Source organism: Petaurus breviceps, unplaced genomic scaffold (genome assembly GCF_028583685.1).
Source record: "Petaurus breviceps papuanus isolate PSGF00001 unplaced genomic scaffold, PetGlider_PUasm1.0 91133, whole genome shotgun sequence".
Taxonomy (NCBI): Eukaryota; Metazoa; Chordata; class Mammalia; order Diprotodontia; family Petauridae; genus Petaurus; species Petaurus breviceps.
In genome coordinates this window covers 98,111,475-98,137,688 of record NW_027187419.1, presented here as the reverse complement: position 1 = coordinate 98,137,688, position 26,214 = coordinate 98,111,475, and the positions used below count along the sequence as shown (strand labels likewise).

Sequence of the window (26,214 nt, the reverse complement as noted above, 5' to 3'; positions counted from 1 at the left end):
AATCTCCCCTCATATTACAAATGAGGAAACTTGAGTCCCAGTGAGGTAAAGTCCTTATTTATGGTGACAACTGGGAAACGTCTCCCCTCCTCCGGAAGAGCCCCGGCTTTTTGGATTTGGAAGCCAAAAGATTCAAGACGCTTTGGGGTAAGCTCCAGGGGGGTTGGGGTGGCACGAGCATAAACGGCCTTCCAGGCTCCCCTCAGGGCGTCCCCCCAGCCCTCACTGCCCCAGCCCCCGGCCCCCTCCGACTCTCTACAGAACGGGTTATGCCGGCTCTCCCTGCCTGGAGGCTGCGGCTCCCGCAGCGGCTGCGTCCGCGGGGCTCCCCATCCCCCGGACCTTAGGAGAGGGGCTCGCCTCGAGGGAGGGGACCCGGCCCGGCCCGCGGCCCGCCCTCCCGCCTCCGCTGGCGCCCCCGGCACCGGCTGGACCCAGTTCCCGCACTCACAGGCATCGCCCTTTGCTCCCCGCCCAGCCGCGGCCTCCGCTCCGCCCGCCCCTAGTAAAGGCCACACCGTCCCCTCCCGGATGTGACTCCGCCCCAGCCCCGCCCCCGTGCGGCCCCCCGGAATCGGATTTCGCCTCCCGCTGACGGTTTCCAATCACTTCCGGTAGCGTTGCTAAGGAACTCGAAGCGTCGGAGGAAAACACTAGGAGGCTAAGGCTGCGAGCGGCGGCGGGGGAGCGCTCTCGGCTCGGTTCGGCCCCAGGCTCTGGCTCTTTGGAGCTGCGGGCCGCCATGGCCACCATGGGCGCCTTCACCGACTCTCAGGTGCGGTTCGGTCGGCGGACTGGACAACCGCGAGAAGCCCCAGGTGAGGAGAGAGGGGATGGCCCCCTCTCGGACCACCATGGGAGGCTGAGCGCGGGCCTTAGGCTTCTCCGCCGTCCCCGGGCCAACAACCCTCTGATCCGTCTGTCCTGGGCTCCCTCAAACCCGGGAGGCGGGCAGATAGGTAGGCAGGCAGGCAGGCAGGAAGGAAAATAGGGATCACGCAGGAACCTTATTTGTGTAGCCGCGAAGATGTACACCACAGGCAGAAGGAGCTGGCGGAAGCCGACTTGGATTGTGCAAGTTAGGAGACCCGGGCTTTGAGTTATGTCCTTACACAAAGCAATAATTCTAAAGTGAAGGAATGACCATATCACTCACTCCCTTGCCAAGAACTGCCCAGTTGTCCCTAGAATGAAATACAAAACCACTGACATTTAAAGCCACTCACATGGCGGCTAGGTGGCGCAGTGAATAGAACACTGGCCCTGGAGTCAGGAGGACCTGAGTTCAAATTCAGTCTCAGACACTTAACACAGAACTAGCTGTGTGACCTTGGGCAAATCACTTAACCCCAATTGCCCTGCCCTCCCCCTCCAAAAAAAAAAAAAGACAAGCCATTCACAATTTGGTTTCTGCTTACCTTTGAACACTTATTTCACATTACCCCCCCAATTACCTCTAGGATGAAATGCAAACTGATAAAAACCTTCACTATTTGGTTTCTGTATACCTTTCCAGACTTATTACAAATTACTCCCTTTCCCACACTAGATGATCCAGCCAAATTGGCCTACTTATTACTCTCTGAACACAGTATTCCATTTCCCAATTCCATGCCTTGGCATTGCCCCCCATACCTAGAATAAGACCTCTTCCTTACCTCCACTTCTTAGAATTCCCTATTTCCAGAACTGAGAAGTCAAGTGCTTCTTCTGAGGTAGGTCAGTTCCAGGCGTTTTCCCAGCTCTGCCCCAAAGTGGATGCCACAAGTCAACTCTGGTTCCTTTATAGACCCATCCTTACACCCATTCCCCCTCACAGAAAACCCACGGCAATTATGTCATAACCAAAATCCAAAAGGCAGTTGTTTCAGATAAAACCAATGTGTTGTTTTGATCTACTTGACAATACTTACTGGTTACAAAGGAGAGGTGGGTAATGAGAGTAAGGCAAAAGGAGGAAAGGAAGAGAATAGTATCAGTGAAAAAGTGAAACAAAAAATATATACCAAAGAGAGCAAAAGTCAGTTGTGAATGAGACACCTATATGTGTTGCTGTTTTGTTATTATTGTGTTAATTTAATTTAATATACAACTAAAAAACCTATTTAGCAGTTCATAGTTTTCATTTTAAAATATTGTGAAGATATATTACTGCTAGTTACTTTGGGGGTAATATATGACAATATATCAAAAAGTAAAAAGTGCTACTAAAATATAGGTATTTCAGTTATCGAAAATAGTTGTTTGAACTGTGGTTCAAGTATATTATAATAATCTTTTGTTGGAGTTGAATTCACCTTGTGAGGTTTGATTCCTTTGTTCTCTGCCTCATTAGCATGTGTGAAACCATATTGCTAAGGTGATAATTAAGATAAAAATAACATTGGATTGGGAGCTAGAGCACTAGAGTTCAAATTCTGTTACTATGTAACCATGGTCAAATCACTAACCTTTGTAGGTCTTCTCAGTTCCCTGTATTTGGATATATACCAACTGTCACTTTATTTAGGGTACTCCATCATTTGCTAATTTTGTTCACCAGCCGTAAGGTCCAAATTTTTAGTTTCCCAGTAGTTAAGGCTATTTTGCATTGGAACAGCATAGACCACCTGCAGTGGCAATGGAAAGCAGTGCTTAGTTCAGTTCAGCTTACTTTCTAAAGAGGGAGACAACATTTAAATAATTAGGAACAGATAAGATATATACAGAGTAGATAGAAGGTAATCTCAGAAGGGGAGGAGCTAGTAGCTAGCACACTAGATTGGGTGATAGATTTGTTTAGAGTGAACCTCAGAAGAGGAGAGTTTGCTTGAGTGATGGTGGTAATAGGAAAGTTAGAAAATGGCCATGAGGAATAAGGAGCATTCTGATTTCCCTTCTGGGACCAATATAAATTGGGGAATGGTGGCGGGGGGAGGTATAACTAGTACCAGAAAAGATGACCAGGGATTCTCTGTCATCTGAGGAAAGACAGGTTTCTCTGAGTACCAGAAGATGTAAAGCACATGAGAAGAACGGGGCTAAGAAGAAGGAAAGTTTGTTAAATTACAACTTGTACAGAGTGTACAGGGGAAGGGATAGGCAGTTCTGAAGCAGAACATTAGAAAGATAGATAAGGATAGAGAGGAGGTATTTGGGGGTCTGGGCATGGGTTTTTTTATTTTTTTTCAAGGCAGTTGGTGATTCAGTGGTACTGGGAGAGTGAAGAGGGATTGTTGCTAACCATTGGGGAATGAGTCTAGGCAGATGATCTTGATGAATGGGAATAGCTCTTCTCTATAGACTTCTCTGGTAAATATCTTGCTGATAATAGATGCTTAATGTTGAAATGACCTGAGTAATTCATATTCCTTCCCTGTGCCCTTGTTCATCATGTTCCTTTCATTCTGAGAGCTGCCAGCTCACTAGCCATAACTGAGACTTCTCAGTCTTAACTTATGTCAGGAGTCAGAGCGATGGCATAAACCACACTTTCTGACTACATATAAATAACTTTTCATAAACTCCATGAACTTCTTTAAAATATGTTTAAATTTGATACTATTAATGAGAACTAAGGGGCAGCTAGGTGGTGAAGTGGATAGAGGACTCAGCTTAGAATTAGTAAGATTCATCTTAATGAGTTCAAATCTAGCCTCAGACACTTATTAGCTGTGTGACCCTGGGCAAATCAGTTAGCCCTGTTTGCCTCAATTCCTCATCTGTAAAATGAGCTGGAAAAGGAAATAGAAAACTATTACAGTAGTTCCAAAAATGGGTTCATGAAGAGTCAGACACAAATGAACAACAGCAAGAACTAAAAAAATAGTAATAAAATTAGCTTAAAGCCTTTCTAGATATCACAGCAATGTAGAAATTTTTTGGAGAAAAATATTTAATGCATCTAGAAAAAATATTTTACCTTTAACTTTTTTTTTTGGAACCTCATTAGTGGAAACTGATTCCTGGACTGACAGCAAAATTCCATGTGGCACTCTTTTACCAAGTGGAGTAGATCTTCGTCAAGTTACTATACTTCCAAATGATGAGTGGAAGAGAATTCAAGATAGCCTGGACAAGTTGAGTAGAAAAGCAGCACAACTTCGTGCTGAAAAGAAGGCAAAGAAAGATATGCATTTAAATTCCCAAGAAATGGTGAAACATTGGGCCAATACTTATGCAGTAAGTAATAAACTATACAGAATACATAATCATTGAAGAATTACTATTGTTTGTGAGGAAAATTATACAAATTTATTGAAATTCATGTTATTCATTTAAAGAATTGAGTACCTATTATGTACAAGCCAATTCAAGTCAGTTGCTCTCAGAGATACAAACACTTCCCCCCAAAGATACATGCTTTGTCCTTATACATCTTATAGTCTAGAAGAAGACATAATCTATGATGCAAATAACTATACATTTTAATGTGAAAATTTAGTACCAGATATCACAGTACTAGATGGGGGGGGAGTGATTATTAGACCACTTCTCTCTGGGTGTCAGAAGATGTGTTGTGGAGAGAGTATTTGAATAGGGAGGTGATGAAGGTAGGAGTTAATGAATAGAGACATTCTTCGTGAACAAAGGTGGGAAACCATGAGGAATGCTAAAAGAATAAGATACAGTATGAATTGACTCCTGTGGAGAAGATTAGTGTGGGATAAGGTTGTAAAGGAAGGAACAAATCATGAAGGACTTTGAATGCTAGGCTAAGGATGTCAGGTTTTTATTTGGCAGATGATAGTAATTAAGTTTTCTGAATGGGGCTATGCACATAGATCTGGGAGTCAACTACACCACCGATATGTTAATTAAACTCATAGGAAATGATGACAACATTGAGAGACATGAAAATAGCTCCAGGACAGAGCTTAGAGAACATCCACAGTTAGGGGGCATGATGTGGATAATGAATCTGCAAAGAAGACTGGTCAGACAAGTATGAGGAGAACTAGGAGAGAGCAGTGTCATGAAAACCCAGGGAGTATTAAGGAGGAAAGCTGATCAGTCCAGTGTCAGATAAAAGATCATCAGATGTGTTCATTAAGAGATCATTGATATGTGGAGAGCAGTTTTAGGTTAGTGATGAGGTCTGAAACCAGACTAAATGGTTGAGGAGTCAGTGAGAGAAGTGGAATTAGTGTAGACAGCTTTATATAAGACTTTGTCTGTGAAAAGGTGGAGAAAAATAGGACAATAACCTAGGTAGGACCTATTTTTTCTTTAAAAGATGAGAGACTTGGGCTGTTTTGAAGGCAAGTAGGGAAGGATCCAGTAGATTGGCAGAGGATGAGGTTTTTGAGGGTGGAGATATAATTGAGGGGGCAATCTGCTAGAGAAAATGGGAGGGAATGATATTAAAGGTACACAGAGGAGTTGGCCTTGGCAAGGAGAAGGTCCATTTTATAGAAGTCAGGGAAGAGATCTAGACTAAAGATAAAAGATTTGGGAATTACAAACATGGAAGTGATAGTTGAAGATTTGGGCATTGATGAGATCATTCAGGGATAGAATGAATGAAGGGAGATGAGATAAGAACTAAAATAGGATCTTGGGGAATGCCAACATTAAGGAGGCAGAATGAGAACTGGTAAAGGGGTCAGAGAGTTAGTGTCAGACTAGATCAGTATCCTAAGTGTTTCAGAGAGGAGGGTCCAGTGTCACATTCTGCAGAGAGATGAGGGCGGAGAGAAGAACTGAGAAAAGGCCATTGCATTTAGTGTGTTGAGCTTAAGTCCAGTTATTTTTTATCTTGAGTCTTATCTAAGATATTTCTAATTATTGATGTCCTTGTTAGAGGTTAGGCCTTGAATAGGACAGTGAGACTCCATACACACACACTTATATAGACAAAGGCATTAAGATTAGTAATCAGAACTTAATTATGAGCCTAATAGGCTCAGTTGAAATATTAATATTCACAGTTTCTGACTAGTTTTATTATCACTTGACCCTACTCAACTCCATCATGTTTTTCTGTAGAACAGAATTATATGATTTCATATAAAAGCAGGAAAGTGTTTTTAGTTTTGTTTCTTGAATAATTCATATTTGATCAGATATACTGGGTTATATGTGTTCTTGCTAGATCTATCTTTCTGTTTTTTGAAAGATGTTGTTTTCTTTGTGATAGCTTTTTAATGACATTGAAAGTATGGGATGGGGGCGGTCAGGAGGCGCAGTGAGTAGAGTGCCAGCCCCAGCAGCGGGAGACCCGGGATCGGTTCCAGCCTCAGATACTTGGCACCCACACAAAATAACTGGCTGTGTAACCTTGAGGAAGTTACTTAACCCCAATTGTTTTATAATTAAAAAAAAAAAGAAAGTATAGGATGCTGTGAGATTTAGCAAAAGACAGTGTAGTTTTGGGGTTATGACTACTAATTGATAACATAGCTATGATGATGTTTTTCCATTTTTGACAATATGCATTTGAATTTATTTCTCCACCAATTAAATTGCTATCATATTCTTTATGTGAAAAACATTTTAGTTACTGAAAGAATTACTTTGGCTAACCTTAGGTGTTTTAGAGACTAACTTACATAAAAATACAATAGAAATCTGTAATAGAAGCTCTGAATTGTGTTGTATTGTTTTTAAAGTATTCTTTTTTGCCAAAATTCTGGAAAATGAATACTGGTTTTATTTCTCATAGGGAATGCGAAAACAGAAACTTAAAGCTAAAGAGTTGCGTGCACAAGATGAAGAAAATGAAAGGCGAAGAATTGACTTGGAGGAAGCATTATATAGAGCACAAGAAAGAAAAGAGGCCATTGAGAGTGCAAAAATATATCAATATTACCAGACAGATAGAGTGAAGACTTTCCATGTACTATCTCTGATTACTTGCTTTTCATATCTATGTAATATATTACTTGTATATAGTTGGGCATTATTTACGTGACATGTTGCACATTTTTTTGTATAGAGTGCACTTCTTCTTAGTAAAGTTCTAAAAGAGCGAGATGCTCAGATTCAGTTCCAGAAGAATAAGTTAAAAACAGATGCAAAGTGGGAGGAACAATTGAAGCAAAATATTGAAAAAGCTTTTCAAGAGGAGCAAGAAAAAGCAGACAAACGTCGAAGTGACAGAATGGCACTTGCAAATGATCATCTTAAACAGTATGTGAGATCATGCTTTTTTAATACAATCTCTACTGATAATTTTCAATCATTTGTTATAAATTGTTTTAGATAAACTAATACACACAGAATTGTATTCATATATGATGAATTTTGTGGAATAGGAGTCTTTTATTCATAATTTATTTTTATTTTTTATTAAGGATTTCCCATCTTACCCAGGCTGGAAGTATATAGCCCCATCCCACTCTCAGTTGGCATGGGAGTTTTGATTTCCTCTATTTGGGACGTGAAGAGGTTTGCTTCTCCTCAGGCAACCTGGTGGCCCTTCTACTCTTGGTGCCTCAGTATATGTGAAACTCAGTGCACATGTTGATTAGCATAGCCTCAAGTAGCTCAAAACTCCCTCAATCAAAAGATTCATCAGCCTCAACCTTCCCAGAAGCTGGGATTAAAGCTGTGTACCACCATACCTAATTTCTAGTAATAGAATGAGTTTTGGGTTCCCTAACCACTTTGATTGGTATAAGGAGAAGGAGGATGAAAAAGAATGTTTCTTCTTTTTTTCCTTGGACACAGGATCCACCTTACACAAAATTCTAAAATAGATGAAACTTGTCTGTGGCTGCCTTTGCCCTCCTTCACTGTACCTCCTCTACCTCCTTCCATACCCTGAAGCACCCAGTGTTTTTAAAATTTCACTGAGCTTTGTATCATGGTGCTTAGGACCATAGGATTGCCCTGTATCACAAAAGTGTTCTGTACCCCAAAATGACCTATTTCTCCTCCTGTCAATCAAAATATCCATTCTCTCAGTATAGCTAGGTATTAAGAGATAAGCAGTATCATATAATGAATTGATACCAATATACATACCAGCATACTTCCTAGCAGTATTTGAATTTTTGGAAAATATAATTCATTATGTACTGTGACAGTCTGACTCTGTAGGATATTAAAATTCCACAGATTTATTTTTAAAATGTTATTATTAGTAGTTTGTGGCACATTTGCATTTCATACCTCAGTATACACCCACATTTAAAGGGAAGGAAGAAGGTAAACAGCCAGCAAAATACACAGGAGTGGTCATAGAAGTAGGAAGTAGGAGAACCAAAATAGCAGTCATAAAAGTTCAAGAATTATGAGGTAGTACAGAGTGTCAAATGCTGCACTGGATTTAACAGCACCAACTTTGGATTTAGCAATAAGGGGGTCATCGGTGATTTTAGAGATTGATTAGAGCAACAGGATTGGAAGCCACATGAAAGGATCTGAGAAATAAGTTGATGGCAAAGTGGAAACAGTGAATGGATACAGCATTATTTCTAAGGGTTAGTACTGAAAAGGAAGAGGAGGAGAGTTAGAAATGCAATTGAGAGGGAGTTTAAAAGACTTACCCATTATAAATGCTACCAAATAACCATCTTGCAACTCAAGTATTTGTCAAAGAAGTTGGAAGGAATAGGAGCTCAACTGACTCCTTTTAATATGGCATTAAAAGCAATATAGAGAGAAAGCTGCTTTCGAGTTGGGATAATTCTGAGAGTTTCCTCCCTGTTTTACCTGTAAAAAATAAGTATTTTCAACTAATGCTTTAAATTGGGAAGTTTTTTCAAGTTTTCTGTTTTCCAAAGAGAAAGAATGTATTTTCATATTAATTTTGATTCAGAGTAGACTGTAATTCCCATAAATGCTTAGTAACCAGTTTTCTTCTCATTCTTTACACTATTTTTATACTTTAGAATGAAGGAGCGAGAAGAGGTGGAAGAACAGAGGAAAAGAGAAGAAGAAAAAGATGCCAAAGAAATAGAAAAACAGGCTAAATTACATGAATTAGAACTGGCAAAGAGACAGGAAAAGAAGGAAGAAAAGATGCTTGAATGCAAGAGAATGCATCTTGTAAGGAGAAAATCCCTTGATTATTTAGAAGCGTAAAAACAGAATTAACTGACTAGCTTATGTCCTTTAAGCTAAAACTGGGAAGGAGAGGTAGTAACATTGAGGTTGATGGGAACCCAATAAGTCCATAAAAGAAGACTATAAACATTCCTAAGCCTAAACCTTGGTTATAGTTAGCATAGTTTTAAACTAAGAATCTGTAGTTTTCAAAATTAGCAATCAGAATACTTTTTGCTGTTTCCACAAAATGATGTTTGGCAGTCATAAAATCATAGACTCTCAAAGTTATACATACACAAAGTCCTGTAGATCAACTTTATTTCTTATTTAATCATGCGTACCACAGCAAACATGTAAATGTGTATAGTACATTGGACTTGGCTGTCAAAGATCTTGGTTCACATCCCAACTTATTAGCCAAGTGACCTTGCATGAGTTTACCAACAATAACTTCCATTTTCTTATCTATAACAGTTAAACTAGATGTCCTCTAATGTCCAGTTTGTGATTTTTTTTTTAAAGCAATTGGGGTTAAGTAACTTGCTCAAGGTTACACGGCCAGTTATTTCTGGGTGTGGTGCTAAGTATCTGAGCATTTGATTTGATCCCCAGGTCATTAGTTTGTGATTCTTTATGGAGAAAAAAATATAGTAAAAATTTAGTTATTGAGAGCACTGAGGGAATGAATCATCTTAGCTATTTTAATTTACTGGGTGACTGAGGGTTTTGCCCTTTTTAGGGATTAAAACTTTTTAAAATTGTATTGGAGTCTCAAATGTAAAGCACACACTGAAAATCTTTTAATCTTTATTTGATAACTCAGGGTCATTATTATGCAGATCAGTTCTACTGTTTGGTAAAAATTATCCTCGCAATTCATTTTGAGTTGTGTAAGGCTGTTTGCCCCTATATTACATGGCCCCAAATTGCTGTACTTTTTGGTTTAGGATCTTAAAATTTTTCTGTTCCTTTGCTGTCAGCTGTCCCTGCTTTCTACTTTCAGTGTGCCTACCTGTGGCAATTCTTTTACCCCCTTCTAATTCTTAGCAAACAACTTACTAAAATTCTGTGTAAAATAAGAGTAAATAAGCAAGTCTTGAAGGTTTGTCTCTTAAGTATAAAGAATATTAGCTTTAGTATATGAACTTTATGATGTTTGCTTTGGCTATGAAGAGAGCTTTTTTTTGCTTACATTACTATTTCTTAATCAGGTTGCCTTCTCATGGGTAAAGTGGTACCATTTATGCAACCTGAGATAAAACCTTAAGATAAAACTAAAAAAATGTGAATCAGTATGTTTTCTGTCAATTTTTAGATTATTTTAGATAGTAAAATTTGGGTATGATAACTTTAGGAAGAGATTTTCCTTTGGTTTTGAAGAAATGATGGAGATACTCAGAGGAATAACTATGCCAGAAGAGACAGTTAGGAAGTAAGAAGTGGGAGAGGGTCTTAAGGTTGGTGGACAGAAATAGAGAAGTAAATATTAGCCAGGTAGTCCTTGCATTGAAGGAGAACTTATAAAAGGATGAGAACTCAGCTCTCATTGGGATAAGATTATTTTGTGTTTTTTTAAAAATGGAAGACTGCACATTTTTGGGGAAAAGGGTCTAAGCCTCAGTAGGCTAGTTCATCATAATGTAAGTCGACCTACAAATAGGTTATCCAATTGTTCCAAGAAAGCCCCTAAAAAAGAGAATGAGTGACCATTTGTGTGAGAAGTTCATGACATGACTAAGAGTACAGTGTCCAATCCATAGGAAAGGAAAGGAATGCTAGACAATGGGAAGCTACAATTTTTCTATGTTTCCGCTGTCTAATCTTCACATATAAAGAATCTGGTTCCCTGATGACTTCCTTCTTTCTGTACTATCCAGTTTATAATCACTGGGGCTCCATACTTCAGATCATTATTGATTCTTTTCTATCCTTCAACTTTTGTAGCCAATCAGTTATCAAATTCTATCAATTATTTTCTTAGTAATGTCTCATATCCTTTTCATTAAGTTTCATTGCTACCACTGATGACTGGCTTCAGTGACAATCAACAGGTATTAAGTACTTACTTTGTACCAGAAATTTTGCTAAGCACTGGGGATAAAAAGGTCAAAAATCCTTAAAGAGTTCACAGTGTAATGGAGGAGACAACATGCAAACAATTATGTACACACATACATGAGATGCAAAAGGGAGGGATAGTCCCAGAAGGCACTGGAAGTATAATGGCAGTCTCTCATAGAAGGTAGGATTTGAGCTGGGGGACATCTCCAGTTGTCCTGACCCATGTCTTGCCACTGGAGCCAGATGGCTCTGGAGGAGAGAGTGAGGCTGGTAACTCTTCACAGCCTTGCCTCACTTAAATCCAACTCACTTGCAAGTCAAGATATCACTCAGCTGATGTCATTGGCCCTCTTCCAGAATGATGGACAAACAGCCACAGTAGAGAAGAAGGATTTGAGCTGAGTCTTGCAGGAAACCTGGAGAGGAGATGAGGGAGAGCATTCTAGGCATGGGGTTTGATCAATAAAAAGGGAATCAGGAGATAGAGTATTGTGTATAAGGAACAGCAAGGCCAGTGTTATTGGATTGTAGAGTATATAGGGGGAAATAACAAAAAAAACCTGAAAAGGTAGAAAAGGGTCAAGTTTAAAGGGCCTTAAAAACCAAACAGACTTTTTAATATTTGATCCTGGAGGCAATAGAGAACCATTGGGGTTTTTTGATTAGAGTTTTGGCATAGGCAGACCCACACTTTAGGAAGATTATTTTAGCAGTTTAGTGGAGGATGAATGGGAGTGGGGAGAGACCATCCAGCAGGCTATTGTGATAATACTCTGTGCCCAAGATGCTAAAGGCTTTGCCCTAGGGTAACAGCTGTGTGAGTGGAGAGAAGGAAACTTGGAAGTAACAAGACATGGCAACAGATGGGGTATGTAGTTACTGCTTTTTAAGTTATTTGGGTTAATTTTTCGGGTAACTGTAATAGCAATTGGAATTTGAAGCTCTTCCCTGCCCCCAGTAGGCTGAATGTAATCACATGGAACCTCAGGGTGGGAGGACTTTGCTGAAGGGTCTAGCAGAGCCCACAGGAAGCTCGGAGTCAGAGCAACTAGAAGGTAGGAGAGAGAAGACACTCAGGGAGACAGCTAGGCTTGTGAGTGTTGGTTTGTGGGAGGGCTAAAGGATGGTGTGGCTCTCTACTGTGCTGTGGTGTATTAACTTCTATGTTACTATGATGGATTTGGTTTCCTGGTGTTGGGATTTGGTTTTCTGGTGTTTGAATAAGTGTTTTGCTTCTGTCTTATGTATGGAGAGTCTGTTATATTTTATAGTTGAGAACTATGCTGGCATATTTACAGTCATCACTGGCACTGTGAATATTGCATTGGCACTACAGTTATCCTAAGTCTTTCCCGTTTTTACCCCCACTTAAAACATGGTTCTGGATCATACAGGATGTGTTCTTTTTGTTTTTTTTTTTTCTTTTCTCCTACTACATACACCCCTCATCCAAAATATCCTCTTCTAGTCTCCAGTAGAAAGCCATCCTGTCCTTCAGGGTTTAACTCAAAGAACTTTCATTATTAATATCCTTCATGAAATTTTCCTCTGACTCTTCTAGCTCAAGTGATGTTTTTCTAAACTTCTTATATTTTATTATCTAAACTACTTTGAGTTAACATTTTTGCTGCCTTGAGATGTCTCTTCAGTGATTTTATTATTGAATTCTTATTGCTAATTAACTTTACACTTCGTATGCCTTATTTCCATATTGAGACTATGGGGTCCATGGTGACAGGGACTAGCTCTTATATTTTGTTTCTGCCACAGCACTATGCCATGCTGTTTGATATAGGTGCTTAATAGATGACTTTTGAATAGATGACGCTTCTGAACTATAATTCAGAGTGCATGGATTTTAAGCTGTGTTAACCCGTTGGGCAGTGAAATTGAATCACCTACTTAAGTCCTTTTTGTTCACAACATTTTGGCCTAAGTTTTTTCATTTCTAAAAAGAGGGGTTGAACCAGGTTGCCTCTCAGGGCCTGTCTAGCTCTAGATTGATGATCCTCTTTGCAAAATGGCTAACTAAAAGAGGTTTTCACCTTTAATAGCTTTCTTATAGTAGTCTGTGGCCATGGAATTATATGTACTAATAGGAACATTTTTTTCATCTTTTCTTATAAAAACTGAAATATTTAATTTCTTTTTTTTTTCAAGGAAACCATGGAGAATAGAAGTATAGTCAGAGCAATAGAAGAACAACAACAAGAGGAGGAAGATGAAAAAATTAGAAAATTTGTCAAAGCAAAGAAGGGTCTGGCAAATATTAGAAGAGAAAAAGATGCCGAAACATACAAGTAGGCTACACTTTAAATAATCAATGGTATCTGAAATAATTATTGATAATTGTGAAGATACGACAATGACATAGAAGACCTAGAATAACAATGGTTGCTTATTATATAGTATGTAACTGGATAATCTTATGATGAAAATACTTTGGTTGTATCCAGACCAGATGTATTTTGGAGAAATGACCTTAATTATAATATATTTACATTTATAAGCAGGCTGTGGAAGAGGTTGGGGGGGGGAGTTAGCATATTTTGGATGATTTCAGATTATCATGGATCTTTGAGTTGGAGACGGACCTTAAAGTTATTTAATTCGCCGACTTACCCAATTAAGAAATCACCCTTAGAATTTCCTGATAATTTGTTATCTAGTCTCTGCTGAAACACTTCCAGTGAGAAGAAATTCACTATTTTGCAAATTAGCTGATTCTGTTGTTGAACAGCTCTGCCTGGTAGAAAGTTATTTTCACTATGTTTACTATGGTTGTACATGTGTAGCCTATATCAAATTGCTTGCCATCTTGGTGAAGGGGGAGAGGGAGGGAAGGAGCAAAAAACTTTAGAACTCAAAATCTTATAGAAGTTAATGTTGAGGGGCGGCCAGGTAGCACAGTGAGTAAGAGCACCGGCTCCAGTGTTGAGAAGACCTGGAGATCGAATCCCGGGCTCAGACACTTAGCACCCACCCAGAAACACCTGGCCGTGTAACCTTGAGCAAGTTATTTAACCCCAATTGCTTAAAAAAAAAAAAGTTAATGTTGTAAACTATCTTTACATGTAATTGGAAAAAATAAAATACTATTAAGTGGAAAAAATTAGTAACAAAAAAAGAAAGTTATTTTCACTCTGAGCCAATTTATATATATATAAATATAACTTTATATATATATAACTTATATATATATAACTTTTTATATATAAATATAACCTCCATATAACTTTTTTCATTTTTTGCTCCTAGCTTTTTCCCCTAGTTATAAAAAAGTCTAACCTTTCTTCTCTTCTAGCCAGAAGCAATTTCTCCTGCCTTTGAATTCTCACAGTACTTTGTTTATGTTTCTTTATGTATCTTTACTTTATTTCTATTTTATATTCTTGCATAAAATGTCAGCTTCTTTAACTTGAAGTTAGGATTCATGTCTTTTTTAAAAAAATTAATAAAGTCTGAAAAAAATTTTAATCTTCAAAAAAGTTTTCTTTTAGGAAATCAGGCAATTACTACTTAATCTTTTCTTTTTAAATTAAATTTGATTTTCAGGTCTATATTCTCACTCTTACCTTTTCTTCTTGTCCCCAGTTAAAAAAGCAAGAAAAACAAAATCCCTGTTACTAAAGTATAGTCAAGCAAAAGTTTCCAGTATTGGCCATGTCCAAAAAAAATGTCTTGGCCTGCACTCTTGAGTCTGTTACCTCTATTAGGAGATGCGTAGCATGTTTTATCCTGAGTCCTCTGGAATTGTAGTTGTCCATTGTGTTGATCAGAGTACCTAAGTCTTTCAAAGTTTTTTGTCTTGGCAATATTGTTGTTATTGTATAAATTGTGCTTCTGGTTCTGTTTACTTCACTCTGCTTCAATTCATATGTCTTCCCAAGTTTCTCTGAAAACATCCATTTCATCGCTTCTTACAGCACAATAAAATTCGATCACATATACACATAACTTGTCCAGCCACTTGCTAATTGACAGACCCCTCCTCAGTTTCCAATTTTTTGTCAATATAAAAAGAACTGTTATAAATATATTTTGTCCATATTGGTCCTTTTCCTCTTTCTTTGGGGTGGAGACCCAGTAGTGGTATTGTTGGGTCAAAGGATATGCCCACTTGAGTAGCCTTTTGGATATAGTTCCAAATCCCTTTCCAGAATGGCAGGACAAATTTACACTTCTACCAACACAGATTTAATGTCCCTGACTTCCCATATCCCTTCCAGCATTTGCCTTTTTTTTGGTCAACTTTTCCAATCTTATGTGTGTGAGGTCGAACTCCAGAATTTTAATTTGCATTCCTCTGTTGGTGATATGGAGCATTTTTTCATATGAGAGATTGTATTTTTTCTCTTAAAAACTGCCTACTCATATCCTGTGACCACTTATCAATTGAGGAATGGCTCTTTTTCTTATAACCTTGAATTAGTTCCTTATATATCTTAGAAATGAGTCTTTTTTCAGAGAAACTTGCTGCAGTTTTTTTTCCTCATTTGCTTACCTTTCTTCTGATTTGAGCTGGATTAGTTTTGGTTGTGCTGGGGACCAGGCCTTTTTTAAAAAAAAATTATTGATGTCATTTGTTTTTATATTACATTCACTTCTAAATAAATCTTTTTCAACTCCTCTGTTCAATGAACTAACTATCCCTTGTAACAAAAAGTAAAAAGCAAATAAAATAAAGAAGCAGTTCAGAAAAACTAATCAACTCATCAGTAGAGTCTAACAATATAAACAAAGTTTTCCATTATGGTAAGCTGAGACAGAGATCTTTGAGCATGATCAATTTATTGGTTAGGCTAGCAGTTACCAATAAAAGGGGTCTTTCAGCTCCTCAGCAAGCCAAAGACCTTTAGCGAGGGCTGACATATCATTTTTCTTTTTTTTTCTTTTTTTTTTTTGTTTCAGAGCAATTTTATTATATTTTTAGTTTACATCATTAATTTCCACAAGATTTTGAGTTACAAATTTTCTCCCCATCTTTCCCCTACCCACCACCCCAAAACAGTGATCCCACTGAATATCCCCTCCCCTGATCTGCTCTCTCCTATATCCTCCCCCATCCCCCCTCTGACTTTCCAGTAGGGCACGGTGGATCTCTATGCCCCAGTGCCTGTATATCTTACTTCCCAGTTGCATGTGAAAAAAAAAATATTAATATGTATATATTTTTAAACATTTGATTTTAAAACTTTGAATTCCAGATTCTTTCCCTTCTTCCCTAGTCACCCACCCTTACTGGGAAGATAAACAATTCAATATAAGTTGTACATGTGAAGCTATGCAGAACATTTCCATAGTGGATATATTGTGAAAGACTGACTATATTTCCCTCCATCCTATCCTTTTTTTTTTTTTTAAAGCAATTGGGGTTAAGTAACTTGCTCAAGGTTACACGGCCAGTTATTTCTGGGTATGGTGCTAAGTATCAGAGCCTGGATTCGATCCTAGGTCATCCCGACTCTGGGCCTGGTGCTCTTACTCACCGTGCTACCTGGCTGCCCCCCCCTCCATCCTATCTTAATCCCGACTTGTTCTATTCTCTACTTTGACCCTGTCCCTTTTCAAAAGTGTGTGCTTCCAACTTCCCTCCCCCCCAACCTGCTCTCTCCTCCATCATCTCCTTCTCCCCTACTCTCCTGTAGGGTGAGATACCCTATTTAGTGTGTATGTTATTCCCTCCCTAAGCCAAATTCAAGGAGAGTAAGGTTGACTCATTCCCTTTTGCCTTCCTGTTCTTCCCCTCCATTGTAGCAGTTTTCCCTTGCCTCTTCTATATGAGATAATTTACCCCATTCTGTCTCTCCCCATCTCCTCTCATTATATTCCTCTCTCACCTCTCAATTTCACCTTTTAAGTATCATCCCTTCCTATTCAATTGGTCCTGTGCCCTCTGTCTATGTATACATGTACACATGCACACTCACATATGTATTCAAAGGACCATATACCCTCCTATATAGACATATATATGTATGTATGTATCCTGTCATTTTGTGGGTTCTGTAGCTCTAAAGTTTGTTTAGAGTCATTTTTTACATGTGTTAGAGGAGGTAGAAGCGGGAGCCATGCAGCAATCCTGTTTCTACTCCGCCATCTTGGCTCCTCCCCGAAAGATAGTTTTTCTAGACAAAAGAAGGAGCACTCCAAATTAGAAGGCAGCATCATAGATGGGGAAAACAATATAATTGGTTACAAAGTCAAAAATATCATAAGTATGGAAAACAGTATGGTTAGATAACGGACATCAGAAATGCAGGGCTAGCAACAACCCCTCCTCCCATCTTGTTGCCAGGAAATTGCTGATTGGTTGAGCTCACCTGCATCCCCCAATAATAACTAGTGGCATAAGATTAACAGATTTCCTCTATTGGTTAACCTGATGGTATAGATATAATGGGTTTCTTTCAATTAAAAGTGATTTATAGAACAGCTGAACTTTTAAACTTAACTCAGAGAGAAAAGCTGAATTTTTAAACTTCTGAACTTAAAGACAAAGCAGTGTGACTTTAAGAAGTTAAACAAAATGTTGGTGGTAATATAAAATAGAATCAATTATAACATGGAATCCGAACCAATTTGATTTTCTCAGTGTAGTGGATAGAAAGCCAGCCTTGAAGCCAGAATCACTGGGTACTTCTTTCACCCTCACTGACTGTGCACCTTTAGCCAAGTCAGATAGTAAGTTGTAAAGAAGATTAGCAGGGACAGATTGCTCCCCTGGAGTTCCCTTTACAGGTGAAAGCAACAGTCCAGTCCCTCTCCCTGTTCAGAGCTTTGGCCTTTCTGCTTCACTTAGTGTTCTCTTGGTTATCATTAGCCTTGAATTCCTGAGGTTCTACAGATTCCACCTGTGTGGGGTACAGAGACCCTAACCCAAATTGACTACTCGGAGACCTCTTAAAGTGAAGGTAGAAAATATTATTAGAATCTTGTGAGAAGCAGGCAGTCCAGTCACTGGGAAATCCAGGGAGAGGAAGCTGCCTTACAGGAGCAGAAACTGGGTTAAATAAACAAGGGTTACCTGCCCCTCCCAAACATTAACCTAATTATTACTAATGAGGCTCTAATTTTGTTAGATAACATACATAATACATGAGGTACACTATGCAGGCGCAGTAACAACCTCAGAATACTGAACCCCCTTCAGTCCAATCTAGATGTGTCCTTATCTGGGCCTGAGTGTTCCAAGGCCGCTGTCTGCTCTCTGATTGGTCAAATCCACCTGCTGCTGCCAGCTCCTTTTATTCTACATTATTTCATTTTTAGTTTTATCTAGGAGTTCTCTGGGAACTGGGAACTCAACTTCTTCCCAAGGCTACTGTCTGGTACTTTTTATCAGTAGTCTTGTTTCAGCAATTCTTGCAGTTCTATAGAAACTTAACCCTTTGCTACCTCTCACACTACCATTCCTTTCCCCAAACTAAAAACACCTCTAATTTGGTCTCAATAGTTAATCCAATCAATTGTATTAATACTCAATAACTCTTAGATCACTTTGAAATACACAATGACTTACATATATATAGGGAAACAATACTGAAATTAGTTACAAAATATAAGGAAGTAATAAGAATGTATACATGATGTTCAGAATGGGGAAACTTCACTGCAAGTTATCCCTCACACACCTGTGCTTTGTGTTGACAAAGCTATGAATCCCCAAATCTCTTTTCCTCTCCCACACTCATGGGCAGATAATAAATATATCTTTATGGGGCGGCTAGGTGGAACAGTGAATAGAGCACTGGCCCTGGAGTCAGGAGGACCTGAATTTAAATATAGCCTCAGACTTAGACATTTAAAACTAGCCATGTGACCTTGGGCAAGTCGATTAATCCCAATTGCCCTACCTTCCCCCCTCCAAAAAGCAATAATAATAATGTATCTTTATACTTCTTGGTCCAAGGACTATGAAAACAAAGAATGAAGCAAAATTTCAGTTTGACCTTTGTGCCCTAGAATGCCCTATATGGTATAGATCTTAGACTTACAGAAGGCTGATAAAAACATTTTTTTGTGTAAAGGGAGAATCAAAGATCCTACCTTCAGGTTGCTTTGTAAGTTATATGCTTATACCAGTGGGATCAATAGAAAACCAAAGCCAGATATCCCACTCCCCACCCCAACCTCCTCAAACCGAGAGGAACATACCACCAAACTAGAGACCATCAGCAGCTATGTTCCCATTCATTTGAGACCAAAGATGAGATGACTCCACCTCACCCCCACCCCAAATTTAATCCCACTATTAGGCCTTCAGGACAGCTAGGTGGTGCAGTGGATAAAGTATCAGACTAGAGTCAGAAAGATCTGAGTTCAAATGTGAACTCAGACATTTTCTAGCTGTGTGACCCTGGGCAAGTCACTTAATCTCTCTTTGCCTTAATTCCTCATCTGTAAAATGGGGACACCCTGGAGGAGGAAATGGCAAACCATTCCATTACCTTTTCCAAGAAAACCCCATAGACAAGTCCGTGGCATCACAAAGAGTTGGACACAATTGAACAACTGAATAAAAATTAGACCATTAGCAATAAATTTTGTGAATGGACTGTTTCATTTTTCTGGTATGCTGTAACAGGTGTATGATGTTCTCCTGATTCTGCTCCCCTCACTCAGCATCAGTTCATATAAGTCTTTCCAGGTTTTTCTGAAGTCCACCTGTTCATCATTTCTTATAGCACAATAGAGAAGCTAGCCATTTAGAGAGAATTTACTGCTAAATTGTATGGGAAAAATAGATAAGCTCCCCCCCCAACCCCAATTTAGATACATCACAGTTTTGTGTTCTACTTTAGAATGTTATTTATTTTATTATTTCCCATATTAGACTGCAGGCATCCTGAAGGCAGGGACTATATTTTATTCATCTTTGTATTATTCTTATTATATAGTATGCTATCTTGTACACAAGTTCTCAGAAAATATTTAGTACATGAATCACACACTTATATTTTAGAGTTTGGTTTTGCTCAATCTGTAAGGTAAACCTTTCCCCATTAATTATAAGTATGGTTGAATATCAAACACAAACTAATAGTCACTTTTTCAAACTTCCGTAGTTCTCTAAAAGTAAACACCCTGTGAAAGGGGAAGGCAACAAAGCATTCAAACACTTATGATGTTCCAGGCACAGCGTTAAGTACTTTACAAACATTATCTCATTTCATCTGAATTTTTCCTGTGATATATTTATAGTCAAAGTCTCAGGTCATAGGATCATTTATTTATATATTTATAATGGATGGAATAATAATATATAATAATGATTTTTAATTTATAATGATCATTCAGTCTAACTCCAAGATTATATGTTGTAGCCTGATATGGTGTTTTCCTCATATTCACACCTATGAATTTTTGGGGACACTGCAAAAGGTCTCCCCACTTCCAGGCTGCCATTGGTTTTTCTATATATTCAGCAATAGTCTGCTTTAAAGAAATGCATATTGTAATATTTGTTCTGTTTGTAAATATATTCATATGGTCCATATTTGTTGTGAGGCCATAATAAGCTGACAGTGTAATGAAAACTTCAGGACATTGTGGTGCACTAAGGGCCTTGGGAAATGCAAAACAAAAAAGCAGAATTGTAGAGTACTTAATGAGGTTTTTTATGAACCAAGTAATGTAAAGGAAAGAGCAAGGAATTAGAAAATGTTTGAGATTCCTTCATTAAATTACAACACTTCTCTAACAAGCCTATCCTAACCTCTTCGTGACAAGCTCTGGCATCTGTATTGTAGGCTGATGGAAGAACGGAAAGAAAGGATTTTTAACTTCCTGAATGAACTTAATAGAAAGAAACTAGACAATAAAGATGACCTTATTGCTAGAGATATTGCAGAAGCTGAAGCTGAAAAAGTACAGGCCGAAAAAGAAAAAGAAGAAAGAAAGAAAGCAAAAATAAAAGAGATTGAAGAATATAGAGATGCCGTGGTAAAGTATTCAAAGTATTCTTGTATGAGAAGTGAAGTGTCCAGAGTTAGGAATGGGTAAAATAATTTTCCTACAAAGCTAAACTTTAAAGAAAAAACCCACTAAGGTATTTTTATACTTCAGAGATAACATAACATTAATAACTTAGAGAATTGTGGAATCCATCACAGAATATCAGGGCTGGAATGAACCTCACTGATCATCTACTACAACCCATCATTTGGTAAATTGTATGGGAAAAATAGACCCCCCCCCCCACAAACCCCAATTTAGATACATCACAGTTTTGTGTTCTACTTTAGAATATTATTTGTTTATGTACCTTATTTCCCATATTAGACTGCAGGCATCCTAAAGAGAAAACTGAGGACCACAGAAATGTGACCAGCTTAAAAATCAGGTCTTTTGATTCCCAATCCAGGGTTATTTTCATTACCTTATGGCCCAGTAAGCTCAGTTAGGGGAACTGGGAGGAAAGGAAGATCTAGCTTCCTCCTACTAGTCCGACCACGAATAAATAATTTCAGTAACTGCTTCAGTCTATTGTTTTGTTTCTCAGAAAGAAAAAAGGGGGCTGCAAGAACTCTCTAGTCTTATCAACCCTACAAACAAGCCTATCAGGGAGGCTGGGTGGCATAGTGAATAGAGCACTGGCCCTGGAGTCAGGAGGACCTGAGTTCAAATCCAACCTCAGACACTTAACACATACTAGCCATGTGACCTTGGGCAAGTCACAACCCCAATTGCCCTGCCTTCCCCCCTCCAAAGAGCAAAAAAAGAAAGAATAAAAAAAAACTACAAGCCTATTAATTGAGGTTTCTGCCTCCTGAATCAAGGATTATGTAGCATAGGGACAGTAAACCATGTGGCCCTTCAAATCATAGTGCTATTTCAAGTTATTCATAGCTATTAAACTAATTTAACAAAGAATTAACAAAATATAAGAAATTATTATTGTCCAAGTAAACATTTCATTTAAATTCTCTAGAAAAACTGTAGGTCAAAATAAATTTTTTTTCAATTTAGAGTACAAAATGAACACAAATGTCTAATTTTCATAACAATTATATGTATATGTGCTCATACAAAGATTGTGCTCATAGTCCATCGCAGAGTAGCTGTGAGTTAGTGTGGACAGAGCAGTGGATTTGGAATAAGGCTTCTGCCCCTCCACGACTGCCTGGCTTTATGGCCTTGGACAAGTTGCTTAATCCCTCTGGCCCCAGGTTTCTTCATCTGATTTACTTTACTGAGTTGTTAAGAAGATTAAATGACAATGTATGTAAAACTGCTTTGTACACTATGATACACTATATAAATGCCATTATCCTGAGGGTTTCTTTTTCACAACTGGGATGTATTTGATCCATGATGCTTAGAATTAGGAGACCAGACCAGATAGACCATAACAAAACTAACTGACCGATATGGGAATTAGCCCTTAGGCCATGGCTTCATTATCGATTCACTACTCAGTCGGGTTCATTTAAAAAATATTTTTATTGATGTGGTAAAAAACAAAAAACATTGCCACTTCCCAATGGCTTCTGCCTTTCTCTCCCACCACAACACACAAATCAAGATATTGGCCATGTCTGAAAATGGCCATGTCTTCATTCCACATCTCTAGTCCACCACCTCCCTGAGAGGCAAGAAGTGTACTTCACTATCATGAACTAATCATTCTAATCATGATTAATTACTGCATTAATCAGAGTTCTAAAATATTTCAATCTTTTCTTTCCTTTACATTCTTGGGGTCATCATGTAAATTGTTCTCCTGATTTTGTTTTCTCAGCTCCTTATCAGTTCCCAAATTTTTCTGAATTCTTTAGTCATAATTTCTTATGCTGCAATGATATTCCAATACACTCATATACTATAATTTGTTCATCCATTTCCCCAATTTATCTTTCCAGTTCTTTGCTACAACAAAAAGTAGTCCTCCAAATATTTTAGCATATATGGGATTTTTCCCTCTGTCTTTGACCTCTTTGGAGTCTACATGCCTGTCAATGATATTGCAACATCAAAGTCTAGTGACTTTTTTTAGTATAATTCCAAATTGCTTTTTGGAATTATTGTTCTACCCCATAACTACGAAGTGTGCCTGTCTCCCCACATCTCCTCCAACTGGGAGTTGGAATTAACAAAATATAAGAAAGTATCATTGTTACTTATAAGAAAGTAACATTGCCTTTTGTTGTCATTGCCGATCTGATGGCAATCAGGTAAAACCTCAGAATTATTTTAATTTGCAGTATTAAATAACTGAATTAATCACTCACTAACAATTAGTGATTTAGAACATTATTCTTAGAGTTATTGTTAGCTTGTATTTCTTTTGAAAACAAGAAAGTTCATTTGCCAGGTGACTAGTCATAAATTTCTCTTTTTCCTCTAGTTGACTGAAAAATGTGTATTTGTTTTTCTTCCTGTACACATCTAGGTAAAAAGCAAAAATGAACTTAAAAAGCAAGAAAAAAAAGAAGCTGAAGAAACCTTGAAAGCTCTCATTAAGGCAGATAAATTGTTTTGGAAGCATGAAGAGGAAAAACAGCGAAAAGTGGATGAGGAAAAGAAGATGACACAGACATTCATCATTCATCAGATAGTAATTATGCAAATCTTCTAATCCCTAAATGTTTTTTTCTTATAAAAATGCATAATGTCCAACATATAGCATGGACAGCATGTTTTTCTTTGCCTTTTCAAGTATACTAACAGTACATTATCATATTTACTGGGGAAGTTCAGGAGGGGCTGAGATTTTTTTTTGGTATTTTCTTCAAATGCTTTATTAACTTCTGATTTACATCATTCATTTCTGCCAGATTTTGAGTTACAAATTTTCTCCCCATTTTTCCCCTACCCACTGCCTCAAAATAGCAGTCCCACAGGATATCCCCTCCTCCAATCTGCTCTCTCCCATATCTTCTCCCATACCCCTTTCTACTTTTCCAGTGGATCTCTATGCCCCAGTGCCTGTATATCTTATTTCCCAATTACATGTAAAATAGAATTAATAATAGTATATATATATATATATATATTTGAATATTTGATTTTAAAACTTTGAATTCCAGATTCATTCCCTTCCTCCCTTGTCACCCACCCTTACTGGGAAGATAAGCAATTCAGTATAGGTTGTACATGTGTGGCTAATGCAAAACAGTAACATAGTAGATATATTGTAAAAGACTGACTATATTTCCCTCCTTCCTATCCCACCTCCCACTTGTTCTATTCTCTACTTTGATCCTGTCCCTTTTCAAAAGTGAGTGCTTCCAACTTCCTTCCCTCCCAGCCTGCCCTCCCTTCCATCATCCCCCCTGTCATCCCCTTGCCCCCTACTCTCCTGGAGGGTGAGATACCCTATTTAGTGTGTATTTCATTCCCTCCCCAAGCCAAATTCAATGGGAATAAGGTTGACCCATTCCCTTTTGCCTTCCTATTCTTCCCTTCCATTGTAACCATTTTCCCTTGCCTCTTCTGTATGAGATAGTTTATGGGGCTGAGATTTTTAAACTAAATAACTTATAGGAGCAATTTTGATTTTATAATTATTTTAACTAAATTGAAATTTTTATGCATTGTTAATTTTATAAGCTGAAAAAATGGCATGTTTCTCATACTTCTTTGTACTTGTAACCTTTTTTTCAGCACAAAACTACAGAAAACATAAAATACAGAGGGCCATGAGATTTTTATCCTTTCATTTGTCTTTTGCATGCATATCCCTTAATATAGACATGAAATTGGGGAGGAACCTCACAAGTTCCTTTTTTGAAGCAAATTATGGTAACAGAAATTCAGCCATGTGTACCAGGGAAGTCTGTAACATACAGGCAGACAGACATACACATACATATACATATGTGTATAGATATATATATATATATATATATATATATATACATATACATACTATATATATTTATATGAAAATATCTTCCATCTTGGGTATTCATTCAACAAATATTATGGAGGTTTTTTGTGTGCAAGGTACTGTGCACAGTATTATGCTAGGGCAATATATGGGAGAGTTCCTAAAATAGTTGGATAATTCAGTTCTCCAGTCATGGATCTAGCATCTACTATATATAGATTATGGAAACAAAAACAAAAACATGCTGTTCTCAAGGAGCTTCCATTCTGCTGGTGAGTACAATAGATAAATAGAAAATAATTTGAGAGAGCACTAACAGGGTGCAAGGAGCATAAAATGTGGGAAGGTTCAAGAACAATTTCTTGTAGAAATCAGCACTTGAGCTAAGCCATGAAGAAAGCAAGCTAAAGATCCCAAGAGGCTGCAGGGAAGAGGGAGGGCCCAGGGAACAGCCTGGCAGCAGCCTTGGACTAGGTTGAGCACACCAAGATGGGCAGTTCAGCCAGAAAGTGGGATGTGTAAAAAGAAGTGAAGTTAAGTCTTGAGAAGGTAGGGTCACGTGATCATGGAGTCATAGATGTGGAGCTGGCAGGGACCTCCAAGAATGTATGCAGCCAGATTGTGGAGGGCTTTAAAGACAGACTGAGAAGTTTGGATGTATGTTTTTAGTAGACTTGCATGAAGTAATAGAGTGAAGTAAGCAGAATCAAGAGAATATTGCATGCAGTAATAGCAATTATCATTTGAAGAATAACTGAATGACTAAGCTATTCTGAGTATTATGAATATTCAAATCAACTACAAAGGACCTAAGAAGGAAGATGGTATCCACCTCCAGAGAAGTATGCATAGTATGGTTTTACACAGAAACACACACACCCCGTGTGTGTATCTGTGTCAAATGGTGGCCTTTTCTGGTCCCGGGTGGGGAGAAAGGAAGACAGTTTGGAACTTAAAATGTAACCAAAAAAATAAATTAAAAACACTTTTAAGCAGGGGAATGACATGGTCAGCTCAGAAGATTAGTATTGCAGCTCTGCAGATAGATTAGAGAGGGAAATCCACAAAAGCAGTGATAAGGTTCTGATCTAGGCTGATGGCAGGGTGAGTGGAATGGGTGTGAGAGCTTCAGAGGAGGAGTCTGTGTAAGGAATGGGTAAGATTTGACAACTGATGGAATAAGGGGAGTGAGCAAGAAAGAAGTAGCCACTATGACTGGATTTGATAGTGGTGTTCTCATCAGAAATCAGAAGTTTGGAGGAAGGTAGGGTTTATAGGGAAGGTAAATTAGTTTAGTTTGGGACTTGTTAAGTTTAAGATGTTTGAAATAGATTGCCCCACATGCA

The 26,214-nt window shown here is 38.2% G+C and overlaps 2 protein-coding genes across 15 annotated transcripts in view; one reads left to right on the top strand and one right to left on the bottom strand.

Annotated features, from left to right (window-relative positions):
• PHOSPHO2 (phosphatase, orphan 2) overlaps positions 1-745 on the bottom strand; it is a 28,063-nt gene extending 27,318 nt beyond the window's left edge. For 5 of the 13 annotated variants that reach the window (XM_069080174.1, XM_069080173.1, XM_069080172.1 and 2 more), the window contains exon 1: positions 452-745. In XM_069080174.1, coding sequence (XP_068936275.1) covers positions 452-744 — 293 coding nt within the window. In that variant the 5' untranslated portion in view covers position 745. The remainder of the gene's footprint in view (positions 1-451) is intronic. The other 8 variants (XM_069080165.1, XM_069080167.1, XM_069080170.1 and 5 more) reach the window with 3 other exon arrangements.
• CFAP210 (cilia and flagella associated protein 210) overlaps positions 644-26,214 on the top strand; it is a 34,789-nt gene continuing 9,218 nt past the window's right edge. The window contains exons 1-8 of one of the 2 annotated variants that reach the window (XM_069080164.1): positions 644-775; positions 3,932-4,161; positions 6,644-6,817; positions 6,917-7,110; positions 8,817-8,973; positions 13,195-13,334; positions 20,787-20,979; positions 23,429-23,593. In XM_069080164.1, the coding sequence (XP_068936265.1) occupies positions 4,111-4,161; positions 6,644-6,817; positions 6,917-7,110; positions 8,817-8,973; positions 13,195-13,334; positions 20,787-20,979; positions 23,429-23,593 (1,074 nt within the window). In that variant the 5' untranslated portion in view covers positions 644-775; positions 3,932-4,110. Of the gene's footprint in view, positions 819-3,931; positions 4,162-6,643; positions 6,818-6,916; positions 7,111-8,816; positions 8,974-13,194; positions 13,335-20,786; positions 20,980-23,428; positions 23,594-26,214 lie in introns of both variants that reach the window. The other variant, XM_069080163.1, reaches the window with a different exon arrangement.